The 22,152-nt window shown below is 33.9% G+C and overlaps 1 protein-coding gene across 1 annotated transcript; it reads left to right on the top strand.

The window, feature by feature from the left end:
* Positions 1 to 217: 217 nt before the first annotated feature.
* Positions 218 to 3,304, top strand: LOC122304439. The gene is made up of 4 exons (XM_043116717.1): positions 218 to 226; positions 1,059 to 1,155; positions 1,686 to 1,825; positions 1,910 to 3,304. The coding sequence occupies exons 1-4, from the start codon at positions 218 to 220 to the stop codon at positions 2,375 to 2,377; spliced, it is 714 nt and encodes a 237-aa protein (XP_042972651.1). The 3' UTR covers positions 2,378 to 3,304.
* Positions 3,305 to 22,152: the final 18,848 nt, after the last annotated feature.

Genomic DNA, 22,152 nt, shown 5'->3' with positions numbered 1-22,152 from the left:
TTCTCATATTCAGTTGCAAATAGAGCTTACAAGGTACTGGACCTCTTCTGATTTAGTTTCAATTAGAGAAAAACACATAGAAATCTATATGAAGCTATAAATTTAGTTCTATTCTGGATGCAATTGCCTTTTTTTTTTTTTCCTTCTCTCTGATAAAAAAACAGGGGATGGGAAATGTGCATTGTGAGAGTCAATCCAAGGAATATGTAGCTCAGAAATGAAGCAGGTTGAGAGCGATTTAGGTCGGATAAAGTGTTGCCACGACAACCACATTGGGAGGTGCCTACCAGGGCAGGATGACAACCGCTACGACCAACTTTGGCAGAAGAGTTGAAGTAATGGAGGCGCCTACAAGGTTCTCAAGGCCCACCTCCAAATCACTTCTGTCATTCATTGTTTCTGCTGATCATCATCCAAATTTATTGTGTATATATATATATATATATAGCATCACATGATCACTAATTATTAAACACATTTTTTATTAAATATTTATGCTGTCATTAGTAATAAATATATAGCCACATGATGATGATCCTTCCACATACGTACGGTTAATGCCTAGACAAATTGGAGATTGTTAAGAATGTGATTTAAAATCACACGTAGTACGTTTATTCCATAATCTTGTATTTGGCATTTTGATCTTGTCTTCTTAGTAAACATTTGAACAGGCATTCTTGGAATTAATGTATGAATTGGTTTGATAAAAAATTAAAAAAATGTGGGAAGGTGATATCATGCGACAATAGTGCGATATTGCTAGATGTATTTAATTGCCCTATCATGATAGATATCTTTGTGAAATGATACTCATCTTTCTGAATTATTCTAATTATTGACCAAAAAAGTAGTGTGTTTTGTGATGTCAGTAAAGGCTTGACTACTCAAATTGAAATCTTTGCTTGTAGATTAAGTTTTTTTTTTTGAGCAAAGATTGGTGTTCACTGACCATAAGCAATTTGATCTGTGTCTTTTTTCCGCTACAGTTTGTCTGTTTGGTCAAATATATAATTAATTATACAGTTGAGAATGACACTGACATTTGTTTGTCACAGACAGGTCTAAAATTGGTGTTGGACTCTTCTGAAGGGGATTTTTTGGTCACGTTGCTAATTTCACTCACCAAGCTCGCTTCCAAATCAACCATTTTCTGAACAGGTATCCTTTCCCGTCATAATTTTCTGTGTTGTCGTTAAAGAGGCAGGAGGCATATGTGCAGAGATCTGCTTTCCTGCCTGTTCTTAAAACTGAAAATAAGTATATTAATATTAGACTATCAATTACACAAGATAATAAAAGAAGATTAAATAACAGAATATTCATTATAAGTTTGCCAACTGTGCGTATATAAATCCGTACATATACATATCTTGTCCGCCTAGTTCAACTCTTAATGGCAGAATGCTTATAGATTAAGCTGTGCTATGAATAAAATTCTCAATTTGAGATTGTAACTAGCATCACATTAAAAAATTTGGAGGTGAAGTATGGTGGGATTAAATGGATGACAATAACACCTGCTTGTCTATGCTGAAAAGTGGTCAGAGATCATGACGTTTTATTTGATGAGTTGTGGCCATATTGGTAGTTAATTATATCATTTACATCATGATGCAGGTGGACACGCTTTTCTAATTTCTTAGACGAGAAAAAACTATGCATATTAAAGCAGCAGTGTTAAGATGCCATACACTTCATTTTCATAAAAAGACCATGCCATTTTCCTGTAAATGCAGATCTAATCAAAGCATTATTGAGCACTCTAAATGATCCCGAAGTTCCGACATTCATTCAACATGAAGCTCTAAAGATTTTACATAAGGTCATTTCTGAGCAATGTAGAAGAACTTGGGATTGAATATTGTTAAAATTTACCCTATGTTTACCAATGTTAGCCAATATGCAGATCCTTTCATATATGCCATCTCATTTGCCCAGTTTGGACATGCCTGAAATCACAAAACTGTTAACCATTGCTGAAGATTCCTCCCAATCTCCAATTATGTCGAAGAACTTTTTATTTATCCAGGTTCTGGTAGATATGTCAATCAAGCTTAGGGGAATAAGGGAAATGGAATCTGGTTTGTTTGGTTCCTTTCCTTTGCCATTGAGGGTTATATTATTGATCATAGATCAGATTACATTGCTGGTAAAGCGATTATTGGATCTTTGCCAGATTGACTCCCCAGTGTTTCAAGGAGTTCATAGTCTGCTCAACCTTCTTGTTCTTTTGGTTGGAGAATATACAGATCTGGGTGTTCTGGTGCTGGATAAAATATCTTTATTTATTGAATATGTTGCAAATGTGCATGACCACTTCATGGCTACAAGGCAATCAGATATTCTATTTCACGAGATGGACTTCAAAAGATAAAAGAGAACAATCATTAGGTCAAAGCTTTTACATATCGTATACTGGTTTGTAGTTGCCTGTCTTCAAAATCTCAAAGAAGCTCGTGCTCTCACTGTCATAGTGTTTGAACAAGTGAAGCTTCTGGTTGAAGGTGTGTGTAAGTGCAGCTCATTTGATTGCTATTCATGTACAATCTACTCTCTGTTACTCCACCATCGAATCTTTTGGTGTTGCTTGGTGAAAGGAAGTGAGGAATCTTGCAGTCATAATAGAGACTCTATTAATGGTTACTTGATTGAGAAAGAGACTATTACCCTAGACTCTGCAAGTAAGATGTTGAAAGATGGGTATTACTGGCCTGCTTACAAAGCTGGGTCATATGCAGCATGCCAGGGAGACTGGTTCACAGCTGCTTTCATATTTCAGCATTTAATAACAAAAGTTCAGTCTGATATTTGCTACTGCTGGTTAACATCAATATTTCAATTAGCTAATTCTGAGAGGAAACTCCATCTACTGGTTTTACCAATACAGGGGTCTACTTTATAGATTGGTTAAAGAAGAATAAATTTCCAGCCAGTTTTGATTTAAGTGAAGTCAGAAGAGATACTGCTGGAAATAATAAGGAGCCTAATTACTGTGAGGAGTTTGTTGGGGCTTATGAGGGCATCTGCTCTTCTGGTAAAACATTAGAAGCTGCTGTCAGGTCAGGTCATAAACAGAGTATGAAGTTCGAAAAAGGGAAGATAAAATGAGAGAGAGAGAGAGAGAGAGAGAGAGAGAGAGAGAGAGAGAGAGAGAGAGAGAGAGAGAACTCTTCATAAGGAAAAGTGAAAATTATTGTATTTGTACTGGGTTGTCACATTTGTAATATTTTTGGTTTGATTTGGATAAATTATATGTAAATAGCATGTTGTAAGAAGTAGATGATTTTTGAATGGATCAACTATAATGGTACTTCTCAAGTGTTTTGTTTATAACTTACAAAATGGGGTCTCTATTGTATGACATTCAAAAGTGTATATGAAAATATTGGTTCATTAAATGTGGACGTTTTTACCTATCAAAAATTAAATGTGGATGTTTTTAGTCTGTCATTGGGTTCAGAGCAAATATGTTCTTACCCTTATCCCCTTTTAGTTGTATGGTTCTGTTTCTAATAGCCATGTCACCTTGACGATTCTATATTGAGTCAAAGGTGATGCGTATTTTGGAACCTTGATCCCATTTGGACAATGTCCTCACTCTTACCTTATTGATATTTTTTAGCTCTTCTTTGATTCCATATCAATGAGAGGGGAAAAAAAGAGAGGAAAAAAAGGGGAGAATCATAGAGGCGAGCTTTCGAGAATGTGTCATAAGGAAGCAACAACATCATGAACACTTGTACAGAGAGGATTTAGAGACACATTTCATCAACTAATAAATAAGGAGGATGTTAGTATGATAAGTAATTGAGGTCTCACAACAACTGTATTTTTTTACAACTAATCAAAAAATAAGGAGACCATCTATGGATTTAGAGACCATCTATCCTCTCTCAACTCTGACATGCAAAATGGGAATGCCATCCAGAATTTGTTAGTGACTTTTCTGCAAGAAAATAAGGAGGATGTTAGTATATAAGGAGGATGTTACCACAACCATGCACGTAGCTAGTTTGACAAATTGTCAAATTAATAAATATGTAGTATACGAAAGAAATTAAGAAATAGAAATGATCACAGCTGAAATGATCAAAGTTTCATCAAACACGTACGGCTCTTAAGAGGTTCACTGATGCACATATCGTGAGGGTTAGAACAGACCACACACGAGCAGTGCTGCCACTAAATTAAGACTGATCAGTGATTACGAACAAAACAGTAGTTATCTAGCTCAAAATCAAGTGAGGAACATATAGATCGATGCAATTAGAGGAAGAATATAGTACAAAAGTAGCTCGAATACGCTGTGATACCATGTCAAGAATTGAATTGGTAGATGGAGTGGGAATTAAACTGCGGAAAGGCAGAGAGAATAGCTAAAATATGAAATGGGAAAAAAATCCGTATTTTTTCTGGCACCTTCGGTCTGATACCTCTACCATTATTTTACAACCTATTTTATAAGGGATACAACCGTGATTACACTTGGTCATGTAGGGACATAAGCGAAATAAAAAAATTTCAAACAAAAGCACTTGTCATTCTTGTTCATACAGCAGCTTTTAAGATATAAGGATATATATATATACTAGGTGGGAGCAACGTGCAAAGCACGTTTGTCTAATTTTATGAAATGATTATTTGTAAAAAATAATATATATTTTATAAAAATTATTGATGTCACTTAATAATTTAAGGCATATTAGAGAAAATAAAAAAATTAATTCAAAATATCATATAATCTAATACATGTTTATAACATCTATAATTTTAGCAAAGATGTATACAAAAAATTTAATAAAAGTCTAACATAAACGGTAGTTCAAAATATGAGTCGTTTGATGTTTGTATTATTATTCATCAATTTATGTTATCCTGTAGACGATCAATAGAGACAACATTGAAATTCTTATTTTGCTGTTGGTTGAGTCGATCAGGGACAACATAAAGTTAAAACATAATCTTTTTATAAAATTTGTGGTATAATATTTTCTATATATAGCATATATATAAATCCTAAAATATATTTTGAAGTTGTTGGCCGAATTTACTCTTTCTTGATTAGTTCAAGGATCACGACCTTTGTCACGTACCCATCATAGCAAGCCTACGTGTGGAATATGACTTAGCGGAAGTTACGTCCTACTACCATGGGAAAAGAAAAAACATTTTGATTAAACAAACTTGTATTATATATTATATGAGATTTTTAAATTTGAAATATTCAATAATCTGAGTTAATGAAACGTATAATACACGTATATTATATTTAGGAATTTACGTCTTATGCACCTAATACACGTGTATATGTTAAGGAAAATGAGAAAAATATAATAACTAATCTTTAATTACTTATTATTATATAAACCATTAAGTATTATTATTATTGTGATTAATAAATCATATAACAACATTGAATGCTATCTCTCTCAATATTTATGTCTTCATTTTATATGTCAAACCGTTAAAACAAACGGTGTTAACTTTAACGGAAAAACAAGAAAAACTGTTAAAACAAGATTTTCCATTTCATACACACTTTTTATATATAGAAGATATATTTATATATATCTCTCTTTCATTAATAGCTGTAACACGAGAGCAAGCGTCGTGATTTGTGGTGAGAAACGTTAACAAGGGTACTCAATTATAAACTAAGTTTTGTTAAGTATAAACGAATTTAAATATTTATATATATATTAATATTATTATTTTTATATCTAAAATTTAAATTGATATCATTTTCATTATAATATGACTTTTTAACTAATTATATTAGATGTATACATGTATTGATATTTAGAATCGTTTATAAATAAATTTTTTTCTTAAATAAAATTAACATCTCTAGCTGATAGTTTTTATAGATGTTAACAAAAAAAATAAAAAATAAAAATTATATCTTTATAACCTCCTTCCTCCTTGCTTGAAAATATATCACTTGCTTGAAAAGACATGTCAATGCTCTTAATGGCAATATATTCTTACATGGCTGCACTTAAAAGTCGGAAATGAAAAGAATATATTATTGCATCCAAGAAGCACTACTTTGGAACACAAATTTCATGCATGCAACGAATTGAATCCATGAAATCAATAATAGAAATACACAAATTTCAGGCAGTAAATTACAACCTACTGCCTGCATAAAAATTTTGGATTGGCATCAAACAGTCACAAAAAATGGAACTAGCAATGCAACTATAATGTACAGGAATGAGAATCAAGATCTGCAGGAAGGTAGATGATGCCTCCACGGCAAGCAGCAATTATAATGTACAACAGAACAATCAAGCATGTCAATAGTGCCATGTCATGAACAAGAGAAAGATCATAGAGATCATAGATGAAAACAATATACACTAAGGAAGTGACTATTAATGTATTAATATTTTTTTTTATATTTTTTAAAAATGTTTAAAAATATTAAAAATATATGAATTAAAAAATTAAAAAATTGTATTTTGCCCAGGGCCGGCACCCTAACAGCACTCTATTTGTTATGCATGGTGTTACAAAATTATTGTCATCACTAATCACAACTGTTACTTTGGGCTGGACCCATAGCAAAGATACTTCAATCATCTTTCCATCCGGTTCTCAAGATGGGCCTAGAACTAATATCATTCTAAACCCGGTTTATGGCTGGCCCTAAGTTAGCTGAACCAGACCTCATAAACCGAACGGCTTGTCAACAATTTTGAGTTTGGTTCATTAAGATGTTTGCTCGAGACTCGAGTTCTTTCATTAACTAAACAAATTAAAACAGAGCTCATGTTTAAAGTTCATTACCTAGCAGAATAAGCTTGAACAAACCCAACTTAAATAATATTTTTTTAAATAAAATTATTTCATATATAAAATAATTTGTAAAATTTAAAATTTAGAATTTATTTTTCAAATCAATTATGTTCTACACACCAATTTCAGAATGAAAATTTTCTTTAAAATAAGTGTTATTGTGAAAGTGAATATGTAAAAGTTGAAAGTATAATTTTTAAGACTATTTTTGTTTAATAGTTTTTAAAAATTTGTATTGATTTTTATGTGTAAATAATGATTGGGTAATGGTTGGATAAAAAGTATAAAAGTTGAAATAAGAAATTTGATATTTAAAGATGTTTGCTTTAATTTAAAAATAATTTAATTTTTTTAAAAATGTTTGTAAACCGGACATTACCATATATTTCATAGTTTTTTTTTTTTTTTTTTAAAAATGGAGAGTATTTTTTTTATAAAATAAAATTGTAAGGTATCTTTATTTTATAATGATTATATCATTATTATTGGGTCCTCAATTTATTTATTATATCTTTATAATGATTATAAAATAATAACGATACCTTACAATTTTATTTAATAAGTATGTCATCAATTTAAAATAGAGAATTGTATCTTTATCATTTTTATGGATTCAGATATGAAAAATTATACAGATCATTTATACATCATACATTACACATGATTTTTTATTTTTTATTTTAACAAGTATGTGGTATAAAGATGATGAGTAGAAGAACTCAATTAGTTTAGCAGAAATGAAACGAAAAATTAAAGATAAAAAATACAGTGTGTGGTGTGTAAGATGATAATTAACAAAATTCTTGTAATATAACTGGCCGGTTTGTCTGTTTCTCAAACTCCTATTAAGTCATTGCAGCTTTATAAAAGTAAAGATGACGAATAACTTAGATTGGGAGTGAAGAAACACGATCCACTTTATATAAAGATGAAAGTTGATCAAAACTTTAATTTTTAAAATTGAACATTTAAATCACTAATGGATTTCCTTTTTTATGAACGTACATCACTAATTCTTGCAGCTTTAATTGAAAGATCTAACATCAATAATTGAAAGAGAGTGCAAAAGAACCCAATTATTGAGAAAAATAAAGACAATATTAGAAGACTGGTAAAGCTAAGAATACTAGCGTAGGATGTGAGTGGCATGGATCACGTGAAATGGGCCATGTTTGGTTGCTAGAAACTATCCAAAATCAATTATTGATTGGACGTATTATTTTTTTGACTTTTTATAAATTTATGATCTCAACTTATTTCATATATTTAAATATATATATTAACATATTTATATTCAAACACATCTCCATGAGATTTATAAAATACTATAATTTGTATATCAACTCAAATAATCATCTAAAATCATCTATTCAGCATCTAAACGGTCACAATCGAGGAATAAAGAGGAAATAAAACAATAAGGGAAAAAAAAAAAATGAAGATAACACATATGGTCCACTTCTAAAGCTAAAGTTGGTAGATGAATAGTTTTCATGATGGAGAAAATTGGACGGGCAAGGATTTAATTCCATATATGCATGCGATATGGGAGCCCTGCGGATTAAGAGTATATATATATATAATTAAATGGCGAACTACTAATTGATAATGGATTTACTTCGATCCGATCCAGTAGTAAATGCATGGCAAACTCATGAAGCTCATTAATCTCTTTGATCTTCCAATATTGCCAGATAATGTTAATATAAATTAATATCGAGGAGGATTAATTTATATATACAAATGAGTATTTTGTCTACTTCACATTTAATTAATTATGTGAAATAAATTAATTACATATATAACTTATTCTTCATGCTCTTCAAAATCTTTTTTTTTAATGTTTATTTTTTAAAACTTTGAATATTGTGTTGTTTCTTGATCTCGTCAACGCACCAGATCGCGATATATATAATATATGCATGTCTAAATTAATATATAACATAAATGTTTAGGAACATATATATATATATATATAAAGTAATTATATCAAATAAAATAAATAAATAATTGATTTAACCAAATAATAATTTTATCCATTTATTAATAAAATATATATATAAAAAACTACGGCGGCCTTTTATAGCCGAATTTAGATATATATATATATATATAACTTAATTTCTTTTATGTGAAATTATTACTCATTCCGAAAGTTTAAACTGATGACAAAATATAGATTTATGCTATGTTTGGAAAGTGAGATGAGTTGAAAACATCTCATTTCATGATCTCAAAACTTCTCATAATTTCATTATTAAATATCACTCATATACAAAATATTTCTCAATTCCAAATCTTCAACTTTTTTTATTTTATCCCCACCTAATTATTACAACTTTTTTAAAATTTCAAACAAAAATAACTACAAATAGAGTTTTTGAAACAACAAACAATACAACTTTTTTCAAATTTCAAAACAAAAACAATATTAAAAAATTATTTTAAAACAATTTTTTAACTTTATAATATTTTTAAATATTCAATATTTTCTCTCTCATTTATCAAAATTCAATAAAATTTCTAACTCAACCGTTTAACTACTATTCACAAATCATTTTGCTATTATTCATAGAATTCTCATCTCATGTCATTATCTAAGCATACAAACTCTTATTCTTTTATATTTATCTTAATACTCCCTTCACGTGTGGGCCAAATTTTATTAAATTTTATCTTAATAAGTCAGCTTAACATGTGAAATATTTAATGAAATGATTGAATTGTAGAGCCATGATTTGAATTTAGGAACTATGTTCTAATGTCATGCATGTGAAATCACCACTTATTCGGCCAAAATATTAAGCTGATGGGAATATATAGATTTACGGCTTATTTGGGAATATGTATGTTCTTAGATATTTTCAAACTACTTCATTACGGTCCACTAATATTTCACAAACTATTTAATTACTATTTTACAGATAATATGAAATACTTTTAGAATCTGAATTGAGTCTAAATCTTGGAGAAATTCTATTCGATCTAAGGCCTTTACACTACATACTATCCATATGCAATAATTTGATTCATAAAATTCAAATTTTAATATTATTTTCAAAATCAAATTATACTATATGGATGATATGTGAAGTAAAGACCGTATCATATAGCTATTCATATGTTATAAAAAACTTATAATATACTTAATAAATGCTAAATGTATTTAATAAAAATTTATAAAAATCTTATTTCTCCATATATCAATTATTGATATATAAGAAAATTATAAAACTTGAAATTTAAAATTTAAATTTAAAAAATTGATAAAATAAGTTCCGTAAAGACATAATTAGATGGAAAGTATAAAAGTTGAAATAAACAATTTGAACTTTAAAGATGTTTGTTTTAATTTAAAAATAATTAAAAATTCTTTAAAATATTCGTAAACCGAACATGGCCATATATTTTATAATTTTTTTACTAATTCTATTTTAAATGGAGAGTATTTTTATAAAATAATGTGCTACGTACCTTACAATTTTATTTTATAAATATGTCCTTAATTTAAAATTTTAAAATAGTCTTAAATAAGAATTGTATCTTTATTATTTTCATGTATTCTGATATATATATCTTTTTTGTCGTTCTTTCAAACTCGTATAAGTCATCCCAGATTTAAAAAAGTAAAGATGGCGAATAAAGGTTGGGGGAGTGTAGAAACCAGACCCGCCAATAAAGATTAAAGTTGATTTAAATCCCTAGTGGATTACCTTTTTCATGAACATCACTAATTCTTGCAGTTTTAATTGAAAGATCGAACATCAATAATTGAAGGAGAGTACAAAAGAACCCAATTATTGACTAGAAAAATAAAGACAATGGAAGACCATGACATGCATTATGGTCAAGCAAAGAAAACTAGGGCAGGCCTGCGAGTGCCATGCATGGATCACGTGAAACATAGAAGCTCATCATGCCCGCTACTTCAAAATGAGAACGTACATATGCTATTACGATTAGGCCTGTTCATCCGACCCAGCCCGAGCTGAAAAGTCATTGTTCCGACCCGACCCGAAAATACAACCTTTCGATAAAAGGGACTTCCGAGCCGGTGAGATTAACCGATTAACTGAACTAAAAAATTTTGAAACTTAACTGATTAACTGGAAAAAACTTTGCAGATGGTCGTACCTGAAAGGCAGAAGCTTTACAGATGAAATCAGCCCAAGAAATAATGGAGTAGGCAAACGTATGGTTAACATATGTTATCGACTCCCGGCGACCTCTTCTTCCTAACACTCACTGGCGACGGTGAGCACCACTTTAGCCCGACAGTCATCGACTCCCTCATCTCGGTTCTCTCCCAAGTCAAATCCCAAGCCGTTCGTGGCTCCGCTCTGATCACCACTACCCACGGCAAGTTCTTCTCCAATGGGTTCCACCTATCCTGGGCCCAAGCCGCTAGATCCTCCTCCAGTGCCCGCGAGCGGCTCCACCACATGGTTGAGTCCTTCAGACCGGTCGCCTCCGTGCTACTCTCGCTCCCTATGCCCACCATAGCCACCATAAACGGCCATGCTGCCTCCGGATTGCGCTCAGCCACGACTACGTCTTCATGCGGCACGACGAAGGCGTGCTGTACATGCCCGAGGTCGACTGAGTCCCTTGTATCTGAAAGAGAGCAAAAAGAAAAGTTAAGAAGTCCCTTGTATCCAGAAACAAAAAGAAGAATCGAGAAGTCACTTAGAAACGGGTATCGGGTAATTCCTGATTAAATGGAAAACGGGTACGGCCATTTCTACTTCCGAATAATATTGAAACGGTTCGGGCATTTTTGGTCGGTTCGGATCGGCTAAATCGGCCGGGTCGGAAGGCCAGCTTATTTGTACACCCCTAATTACGATCATGATTTTCTCCCTTTTGAACAATTCTAAGTACATATCTCTGAAGGTGTAGAATGCATGCGAATTGGGTCGTGGATCGATCTCCGGGAAGAGATCAGTTAGATAGCAGGCCAGAGTACTGAGTACAAATCAAGGAACTAATAGTACTACTGATCAAATGGAGGTGCATAACACGAAGAGAGGTGGGATGCATACTCTGGCAACAATGTTGTGTGTGATGTCGATAGTACTCCTCAACGCATATTGTTGTGGTGTTGTTGTCCTAGTTAAGAGCAACTCTAGTTTCCAATGTGATGGCCGCTTGGATAAATGCATGTTCGAGTTGGAGGAGTTGGCCGAATGTTGCAGCAGCCTGCAGGCAATCATTGTAACGCACCAGTCCCACAAGGTCGGAGAGTTACTGCCTGATACTTAAACTCATATTCCAACAATATATTTATGGACTCCAAATTCTTAATGCCATAGAAAATTATTATTTCAAACCAACTACCTCAATATAATCAACCTCCCAAAATACCAATTAGTCATCAGAACTCGACAAAATTATATAGTAAAATACCTCAATACTCATAGAAACCTTCTATGCTTAATCCACTATGCTTAAATCATCTCGCCCATGTTCTATAATCTTGATCTATAGCTGAAATATTCAAATTATCTGAAAAATATTGTAGAAATAAGGAGTGAGTTATCAACAACTTAGTAAGCAGAGATATATACTAGTATGTAAACATGAGCATTTACAGAGTTCAAAATGCAGAACAAAAATTCACTTTCAGAGTGCAGAATCATTTGCTTTCAGAATGTAAAACCAAAACATGTTATCAAAATATCAGAGCGAAACTTTCAGAAAACATTCTTATTAAAAAATCCTTTGGCAGATCATGATTTGAGACATTATCTTGATATCATATCAAAACATCACATTAACACAAAGACCATGTATAACTCCCGTGGTATGTTATAAACCACCATTATACCCGTGGTTGGGCTGTATATCATGTTTAACTCTGTAGTAGTGTTATAAACTACCATTATACTGGTGGCGGGGTCGTATACTACTATTATACCTATGGCTAAGCCGTATATCAGGTTTAACCCTCGTGGTAGGGTTATAAACTACCATTATACTTGTGACCAGGCCGTATGCTGTAGCAGGACAGTATACTACTATTATACCCGTGGTAAGACTGAATACCACTATTATACCTATGGCAGGGTCTTTACAGAAATAGAACATAAACAACATCGGGGCTAGATTATATTCAGATATAGAATAAAAAATTTATGCCAAGATTTTCAAATGACACATCGTATAAAAAACAAAAAACTGAATAGCTTTAGATCATTTCACATATTCAAAATAGCAGAATCAAAGCATCTTCATTTAATCAAAGCAAAAATTTTTGGATCTCATATTCACTATTTTTTGTTTTTCTTTTTGTAGTTAAAAAACTGAATGCTAAAATAAGCTCATATCTACACTAAAAAAAAAAAAAAAAAACTTTTTATCTTTCATACAGATTTCACAAGTAATGCAAAACAAATAAATGAGATTGTCTTTACATTTTTTCTCAAAACAAAGATACATATTTTAAAATCAACATCGTTTCATTTTCTTTTTATATAAAGTCTAGTATAAAAATCCCACTTACTTGACACTTGGACTGTTTGAAAATTCTCACAATCGTGTCAAGCGAAATTGATTGTTATCGAAAACATAATTAATACAAACTATTAACCTAATAAACTGAGACATATAAAAGAAACAACACAATTAAACAACTCCATGACCACAATCTCATGTTTCAAGATCTCTTAACTATGAATCAACATACTTGATCTATAATTCACTCCTCGGTTTCTGATCATGGCATAAACACAATTTCTTCAATTCCCAACACACTAATACTTTAATCCAAACTCTGAAATTCCACTTTACCAAACCTCACCACATGTCAACAACACAACCTACACTTACTCTTGCCAAGACAAGCTAATATATAGCCATGCACAGCAACCCACTATATATTCTCAATTTCCAGAATTTCAAACACACCAATAGAGATTGTAAAACCTTCAGTCTCCAACATTTCATTAAAAGGACCTCCACACACCAACCCCAAACTAACTGTAGATTAAATAACATGTGCATGGGCAAAAAGTGTTTGACTAGACTCGGTCAGGGAACCATGCAGAATGACCACGACAGGGAAGAACAACGATGGAGGCTCCATTAATTACGGTGTAGCACTGCTACTACACGAAAATTTTACACCCTTTAAAAAAACAAAGAAATCAATAGGTGGGAGAGAGAGAGAGAGAGAGAGAGAGAGAGAGAGAGAGAGAGAGAGAGAGAGAGAGAGAGAGAGAGAGAGAGAGAGAGAGAGAGAGAGAGAGAGAGAGAGAGAGAGAGAGAGAGAGAGAGAGAGAGAGAGAGTGGCAGACTTTTTATTTTTTTTTTATTTTTTTATAAAAGGTGGACAAAGAGTCCACTATATATATTCAAGGAGTCATCTCTTTAGGTGGAGGGAAACCATGTTACATAGCCCAGAGAAGGACCATAATGGAATTACTCATACTAAACAAAGGACTCCAAACAACGAGAACCAGAACATCACAGGACGCAACAAGACACTAACGGATACGTAAATAGGGAAGGCTAAGCTTGTCCGTTCTGATGAGGCCACGGAGTTTCCTCGGTAACAGCATTACGTTGTTCCATATTTGGTTTATCCCTTGCGCACTGAGTTTTGCCAGGAAATCAGCTGGATCGTTGCCCTCCCAGAAAGTGTGCTTGATCGTGTGTTCGCCTTCCTTAAAAAATTTTACAGCTTTTTCCCAGAAATCCTTGAGGTACCATGCGCCGCACCTTGCACCACTAATCTAGTTAATCACCAGCTGTGAGTCAGTTTCCACCTCCACTCTACTAATCCTCTATTCTTGACATATATTTAGGCCATATATGATTGCTCTCAATTCTGCTGCATTGTTACTACCAGCTCCGAGATTCACTGAGAAAGTGAAAATCAAGTTTCTTGCATCATTTCGGAGGAGTCCACTTGCACCTGAGTTTTCGGGATTACTGCTTCCGTCAGTGTTGAGCTTAAAGCTCCCTTGTAATGGCTTTATCCACCTAACCACTTGCACTCGTTTTTCCTTTATTGGGACTATATGATCTATATTTAAACTCTTCAGCATTTCTATGTCCCCGCACGACACCTTCTGGAATTTTGCAGAGTTCTTCATCAAGCTTGCCACCCAGAATCTGATTGCCTGCCATATTTCCTCTATGGATTCAGCTCTTTCTCCCGCTCGTACTCTGCATCTCCTCAACCACAGTCTCCACGTTACTATAGAAGGAATAACTCCCCAGCTTACTCCTACTTGGGATGACCGAGACGCACGCTTAAACCACAAAGACATATTGTCCTTCCACGTTGATCCCTCACGAAAAGGAAAACCCAAACGCTGAGCACATTTCCTCCATATTTGTTGGGCAAACTCACCTGCATATAGCACATGGTTAACATCCTCGTATCCACCTACACAGCAGCAATTGCATTTTGATACCACCGAGATTCCTATCCTTCTCAATCTGTCATCCACACTCAAGCTATTGTTCCACACTTTCCACACCATGATCGAAATGTTTTTTGGTAACAACCCATGCCAAACCCACGTCGACCATGGAGTTTCCGGGCTTTTAACTCTTAAGCACTCCCAAGCATTTCGGGCCGTAAACTTTCCATCTTTAGAGGCTGTCCATATGAGTAGATCCGGCCCTTCTCTCGGACTTCCCAGTGTTTCAGTTATCTTCTCCGTTTTTTCTCTCCCAACCAGTTGCTCTAAGAGGTGCACGTCCTGTAACAGCCTGCTAGAAATTCAATTGTGAAATTTCTATTAACTTTAGGAACCTTGTGAAAACCTCATAAGTTTTCACGAATCCATTAATCGTATAGGTTTTTGTCTAACTATATAGTTAGTGTTATTATTTATTATGGTATCATAAGTGTATTTTTGATTATTGGAGATAGTTAGAAGTGTCAAAATGTATTATAGTTTGTGCCATTAGACTCGGAGGATTATTTAAAGTCTTATGGCGCAATAACATTTTTTCATATTTTCGGACAAAATGTCTGTTCAAAACTGTAGATATTATTGGATAAAAAGAAATATCTTGAGGTAATTTTCGTGAATATTATTGGGTAAAAATATTTTGAGTTGATAGATATTATTAGATAAAAATATCTTAAGTTGATTTTTTTTTAGATATTATTGGATAGAATATTATAAGATAATCATTGATAGATTTTTTTTTGGGTAGGAGAAAACTACACTCAACTCTCAACTCCAGCCTCATCTCTTCCATATCTCATCCATAAGTATCTCCAGCCACCTCTCCCCACGAAATTATCTTCATTTACACTTTCCATTGAAAGAATATCAAACACTCTCTCTCGGACAGCTTTTAGGAAGTCTTTTGTACACCCATTTCGAAACTTTTGTAAGTGTTTTATCATAAAGTCTCCTTCATATAAGTTGTTCCTTTTTTAGTCTAGTTTACATAGATATCTTATTTGCCCCATTTGAAGGTCATTTGGTCAGTCAAATATTGTGTAAACTATAAAAAGGTCATTCTGGGAGATAAACTGGAGAATATGTTATAGTTTGGAGTTTTTGACCAAGCTAATGGATAGATATTGGTCCGAAATTTTTATGGAGTATTGTTAACATGTATATGTGACTATTGGTTGAGGATTTTTGCATGATTAAAGGTTTTGATGAAAGATTTACTTAGATTTAGAAACTTAGAAACTGGAAGAAGAAAAACAGTTTCTGTTTTGAGAAAATTTAACTCTTTGGTGGTCTAAACCTATTCTAATGACTTTAATAATTTTATTGGAGGATCCTAAGTATCTTATATACATTTTATATTATTATTTTGAAGATATTTGATGTTAGTTTCAAAGATATGAAATTTTATGCAAAGAGATATTCAAACAAGCCAAAGTGTGGATATTCTTGGCTAAATTTATGTTTTGGTTAATTTCTAACCATGTGATCTTGAATTAGAAGCTTATATATGTTTTAGGACATCTTTTTAAACCATGTGATGGTTTGGTTTGAAGATCATATATTTATAAGTCATAGATCAAGAGATTTATCAAAACTAGTTGAGGAAAAAGTTTCTGTTTTTGGACTAAGTGTAAAACCAAAAACTCCAAATGTTATTTTGTGATTTTGGTGACTTTGGTTTGATGATTTAAAGCATGGTTGATGTTAGGATGATATGATGAATATGTTAGAAGTAAGATTTGATTTTTTGAAACTCTTGGAGATGTTTTGATTTAATGTCAAAACTTGTGATTCAAGTGCTTGGATCTTTTTACAAAAAAGTTTGGTGTTGATTATTAGCTTTTTCTAAATGGATGTTTTAAGTATGGTTTTGAACTTAGGATTGGAAGATGTTTGTTGCAAAATTTTGGTTTAAGCATGAGTTTTGAAGTTGAAAAGAATTGCAACAAAAAAATCAAAGGAAATGACCTATGGATGTTTCGGCCACAGTGTGTTTTCCATAGTTGTGTTTTGTTTTAAATTTTTCTGAGTTGATATTTAAGTTTAGGACAAAATTTACATGAGGAATGTAAATTTTGGAAACTTTTGGAGTTAGTATGCAAAATCCTTAAGTTATGGGTAAAACGGTCATTTTCCCACATGTAGAGAGTAAAATGAAAATTTTACTCTTTAAGTTAGTATTTTCCATATTTCAAATTATTAGTGATTTAGTTCTAACTTTTAGAATCACTAATTACAGTTTCTCGTGATCGCACTTGAAGTTTTATAAGAAACGCGGAGATCGAGGTAAGTTAGCTTTTAACTTACTAGCAGTCTACTGTGTATGTATGCTAAGTAAAAGAACTACAGTGTATGTATGTGTGTTATCATATATGTCATTCCATGCCAAGTTATCACGTAATTGTCTATTATACAGAATTTATTCTGTCATCAATTTTTATCTGTTACATAATATATTCTGTTATGTATTACTGTACATTACAAGTACGTCATGCTAAGTATGTCATCTATTACATGTATGTCAAGTCATGTAATATTCACTGTTGCAAATATGTCATGTTAAATATGTTGTCTATTATATGTTATGCCATGTTACGAAATGTTTCTATCTCAAGTTGGTCATGTATTTCAAGTTATGTTCAAGTCACGTTATGTTACGTCAGGGCTTCAGTCATTTTGTATTCCAGTCACGTTTCATCTTGAGTATATTATGTTTGTGTAGAATACATGGGCCACAACAACTGTGGAGTATGTATTTAACTACAATTGTGATGCGTAGAATACATGGGGCCACAACAACTGTGGAGTATGTATTTACACGTAGAATACATGGGGCCACAACAACTGTGGAGTATGTATTTTTCATGTTAAGTCAAGTTTGTGTAGAATACATGGGGTCACAACAACTGTGGAGTATGTATTTATACGTATAATACATGGGGCCACAACAACTGTGGAGTATGTATTTTTCATGTTAATTCAAGTTTGCGTAGAATACATGGGGCCACAACAACTGTGGAGTATGTATTTACACGTAAAATACATGGGGCCACAACAACTGTGGAGTATGTATTTTTCATGTTAATTCAAGTTTCAAAGCAAGTTCATGCTAAGTCAAGTTTCAGATCAAGTTCAGTTCATGTTTCAATTTAAGTTATGTCAATTATGCTATGTTGTACTCCAAGTTATGCTTTAATTACTTATGAATTTGATTATGCATTTATGCTTTTACTGTCATCCATGCATCATTAGCTTGTGTGGAAGTTTTTTGTTAACTTACTGAGATTTGTAATCAAATCTCACTTTGGTAGTCCCAACTACCATTCCCCCCGAATGATAGATCTTGTTACAGGACCTGAAGGAGAATCAGGAGCTGATCAACTAGACACAGTTGACTAAGTGACGGTGCGACATAAATGTTGATATAGTAATTAACGTAAATTATTACTTGTACGATTGAGTTGTATCTCTACTACTTTTTGGATCATAACCATTTTGGACTAGTGTTGTGATCTTAGTTGTTCAATGGATTTTTATGTATGAAGTATGTTTTAAACATTTGAGATATTTTCAATTTGGTGCATAGTATTGCTAAAGAAAAAATTTATCCGTTGTGAATATTGCATATTGTTAGATGCATGTTAGGAATATTGCATCTTATATGTCATGAACGGGGGCAGGTAACCTTGTGTTGCATGTCTCGACGCTTCAAATGTCCGTCCGATCCCAAACAGAATTTGGGGGCGTCACACGTCCCATGCGTTGTCTATCTTACACTCACGTATCTTGAGACCGGGATGTTCTGTTATTTGTAAAGTGTCCGCCAGTGGTCCTTCTTCCATCCAGGAGTCCAACCAAAAATTAATATCACCCCTACGCACTTTTCAACGAGAATTTTTCAGAACAAATGGCATCTATTTCATCACCATTCTCCAAAATCGAGAGCCCTTCGTGGTCTGCACAAGCGATAGATGGGAGTCTCTTACATACTTCCCCCGAAAGAAGCAAGCCCATAGAGAGTTTCCGTTTATAATATTCCAGGCGAACTTCGCATGTAATGCTTTTTGAGTTTCTTCTAAATCCCGGATTCCCAACCCCCCCTCAGCCGTCGGTTTACAAATTTTCCTCCAGGCACACCATTTCTTTTTTGGTGTGCCACTTGTTTCACCCCAGAAGAAAGAGCTAAGAATGCGATTGATTGAGGAAGTTGCCAGTTTTGGAACCTGCAATATTGAGAGGAGGTATATTGGCATGCTCGACAATACATGTTTAATAAGAATGAGTTTCCCTCCTACCGAAAGAAGTCTCGTCTTCCAGCCACTGACTTTTTTCTGACTCTTGTGAATTAATTCTTTTAGGTGCCAACCCTTTAGTTTGCCATCTACTATGTTCACTCCTAAATATTTCATCAGAAAGGTGCCTTCTCCAAATCCCGTAAATCTCAAAGCTTCCCTTCTTCTAGATTGAGAGATGTGCTTGGAAAAAAAAAATCCGATTTCTCTTTATTCACTTACTGCTTAGACCACTTCTCGTAGACCCCCAGTACCTTGACCACTGCTTTTATAAAACGTTTCGCACCGTTAGTAAAGATTACTATGTCATCTGCGTATAACAAGTGTGAGATGAGAGGCGTTCCTCTAGCTTGGGAAAATCCTTCAATCGTTCCACTTACATATTGACGCCGGACAGAATAGCGATTATCCTGCAGGCTAGTTCGAACAGATGATTCACAGGAGAGAAATCGCCCAAAACCAGAGAGAAAAGTCTCTAGGGTTTAACGGAATATTATAAAATCAAGCAATCATCCAAAATCAGTCCACAAGCCGGACTGTTATAGCCAAAAATCGTGTTTATCCAAATTTTGCCAAAAATAGCAAAATCTCAAAAATCACTCTAAATTGAAATTAGAAATAAAATAAGCAATCTGCAAAAAATTCGGCCCAAATCGGATTTAAAATGACTTCCTAACTGACAAGCGAAATATTACCATAAATAGTAAAAAATAATAAAACTAGTGATTCGGAGGGGAAAACAGCAGAATTTGAGGTCGAAAAAAAGGCACATGGAGCCATGCTCGATGTGGACAGCGTGCGCGCCGAAAGGAGCTTTCCGAATTGGGGTCTTATGTGCGATTCCGACACCCGTAGCCAAAGTTATGGACAAAAGACTGAAACACACTCAAAACGGCCCCAATGAGGAACATATCACAATCAATCCCCGCCTTTGCGCTGATCTGCCAACTCATGGTATCTCAGCGCCATCAAGGTGCAATCTGACAGCTCAGCATCATCTGTCTCGGATCCCCCTGCATCACATATTGATTCTTTAGCAGCCTCGTGAACACTTCCTCCATCAAAATGAACAAATATGGCGAAAGGGGGTCTCCCTGTCGGAGACCTCTTTCCCCTTTAAAAAATCCTTTTGCAATACCATTCAGTAGGATGGAATACCATGGTGTCGTTATACATGATTTGAGTGGCAGACTTACTATGCAACAACGACATCATAAAAAGCATGACGATTGGGCAGCGTGGAAGGGTGATCGCTGCCATGCAGAAGCACATTAAGAATGGACAACGGTTAGAGGCTGGAATTTCTATTTCCAGACGCGGGGGATGGAACTTGATGCAGGGGCTCAGTATGATGACTAGAGCAGCGTGAAGGCTTGGCAGGGGTAGCCACTGCGACGTGGCAGTGCCAAGAGAGAGAGAGAGAGAGAGAGAGAGAGAGAGAGAGAGAGAGAGAGAGAGAGAGAGAGAGAGAGAGAGAGAGAGAGAGAGACTTTGGGAAAACTCTCTGACATCGTTGTGGAAGGCTTGGCCAATGGTGGTAGTGTCGTCATGGTGGAGACTTAGTCAACAATGGTGAATAGCGGTTATAAGGAGAGGAAGGCATAGAGAGAGCGGGCAGATTGAAGGGAGAAGCTGAAAAAAAAAAAAAAAAAGAAGAAAAAGGAACAAAATGGAGAGAGAGCCCAAGAGGAAGAACCAGAGGAGAAAGAGGGAGGAAGAGAAAGTGGCATCGTGAAAATAGGGGAAAAATTTTGGGAGTTATCGAAGGTTTCGGGAAAAGCAGGAGGGAAAAGAAAGAAAGAAAGGAAAGAAAGAGAAGAGAAGAGAAAAAAAGAAATCCAATGAGCCTGGGCATTGGGTTTGGGTTTAATGGGCCTAGGTGTTATAGTTATCCAGGTGAGAATGCGGCCTACGAGGCTAACAAGCAAGCCATTCCTTGTGGACTTGGTGATTCATATGGTTCTTGTCTTGATGCCCCCGGGGAGAAATGCATGAATCATGGCAATCCCATCTTTTATGTCATTTTTTTGTTATTTTGTTTTTGTTTTTTTGAGGGCAATGCGTTTACTATCTGCTGCATGTACACTTGCTTGTCTTCAATTTTTTTGACTTATTTTCTGTTCTTCTTTCTCTTTTCAATAAGATATATTGCTATATATAATAATTACTTCTGGTAAGGTTTGTGAATCCACGTTATGTGCTCGTGATCTATTCAATATGTGCGTATGAATGTATGTATCTAATTTGTATATATGTAACTATCTTTTTTTGGAGAAAAATTTATAATTTCCACGGTGATGGTAAACATACATAGCTGTAAATTAAAGAAAACTTAATAACAATAGGTGGTTGGAGATCAGGAAGTTTGTTTTGGTAAGGGTTCAAAAAAATCCTATCTCCGATTCACATTGACAGATGGCCTCCCTAATTTATGTCGTGTTAACAAACTTTGTTTATTGATAGAAAAATTCTACTTGTTATTCTCATACCACACACCACACATAAGTTTTTATTATTTTTTTCTCTTACCAAATGTGTGGTGTATGAATGATGAGTTGAAAAATTAAATTAGTTTAGGAAGAATAAAATAAAAGAATAAAAAGAAATATAGTGTATAGAGATGATAAGTA

This window comes from Carya illinoinensis, chromosome 3 (genome assembly GCF_018687715.1).
Source record: "Carya illinoinensis cultivar Pawnee chromosome 3, C.illinoinensisPawnee_v1, whole genome shotgun sequence".
NCBI classification, from domain to species: Eukaryota; Viridiplantae; Streptophyta; class Magnoliopsida; order Fagales; family Juglandaceae; genus Carya; species Carya illinoinensis.
Note: the sequence above shows the minus strand (reverse complement) of the source record. Positions and strands in the feature narration are given on the sequence as shown.

Bases quoted from the DNA above. Each gene is read 5' to 3' on its own strand.
- LOC122304439 (XM_043116717.1), top strand. The intron at 1,156-1,685 runs GAACAGGTATCC...AGCAGTGTTAAG, and splicing joins TTCCAAATCAACCATTTTCT to ATGCCATACACTTCATTTTC. The intron at 1,826-1,909 runs GTCATTTCTGAG...GCCAATATGCAG, and splicing joins CTCTAAAGATTTTACATAAG to ATCCTTTCATATATGCCATC.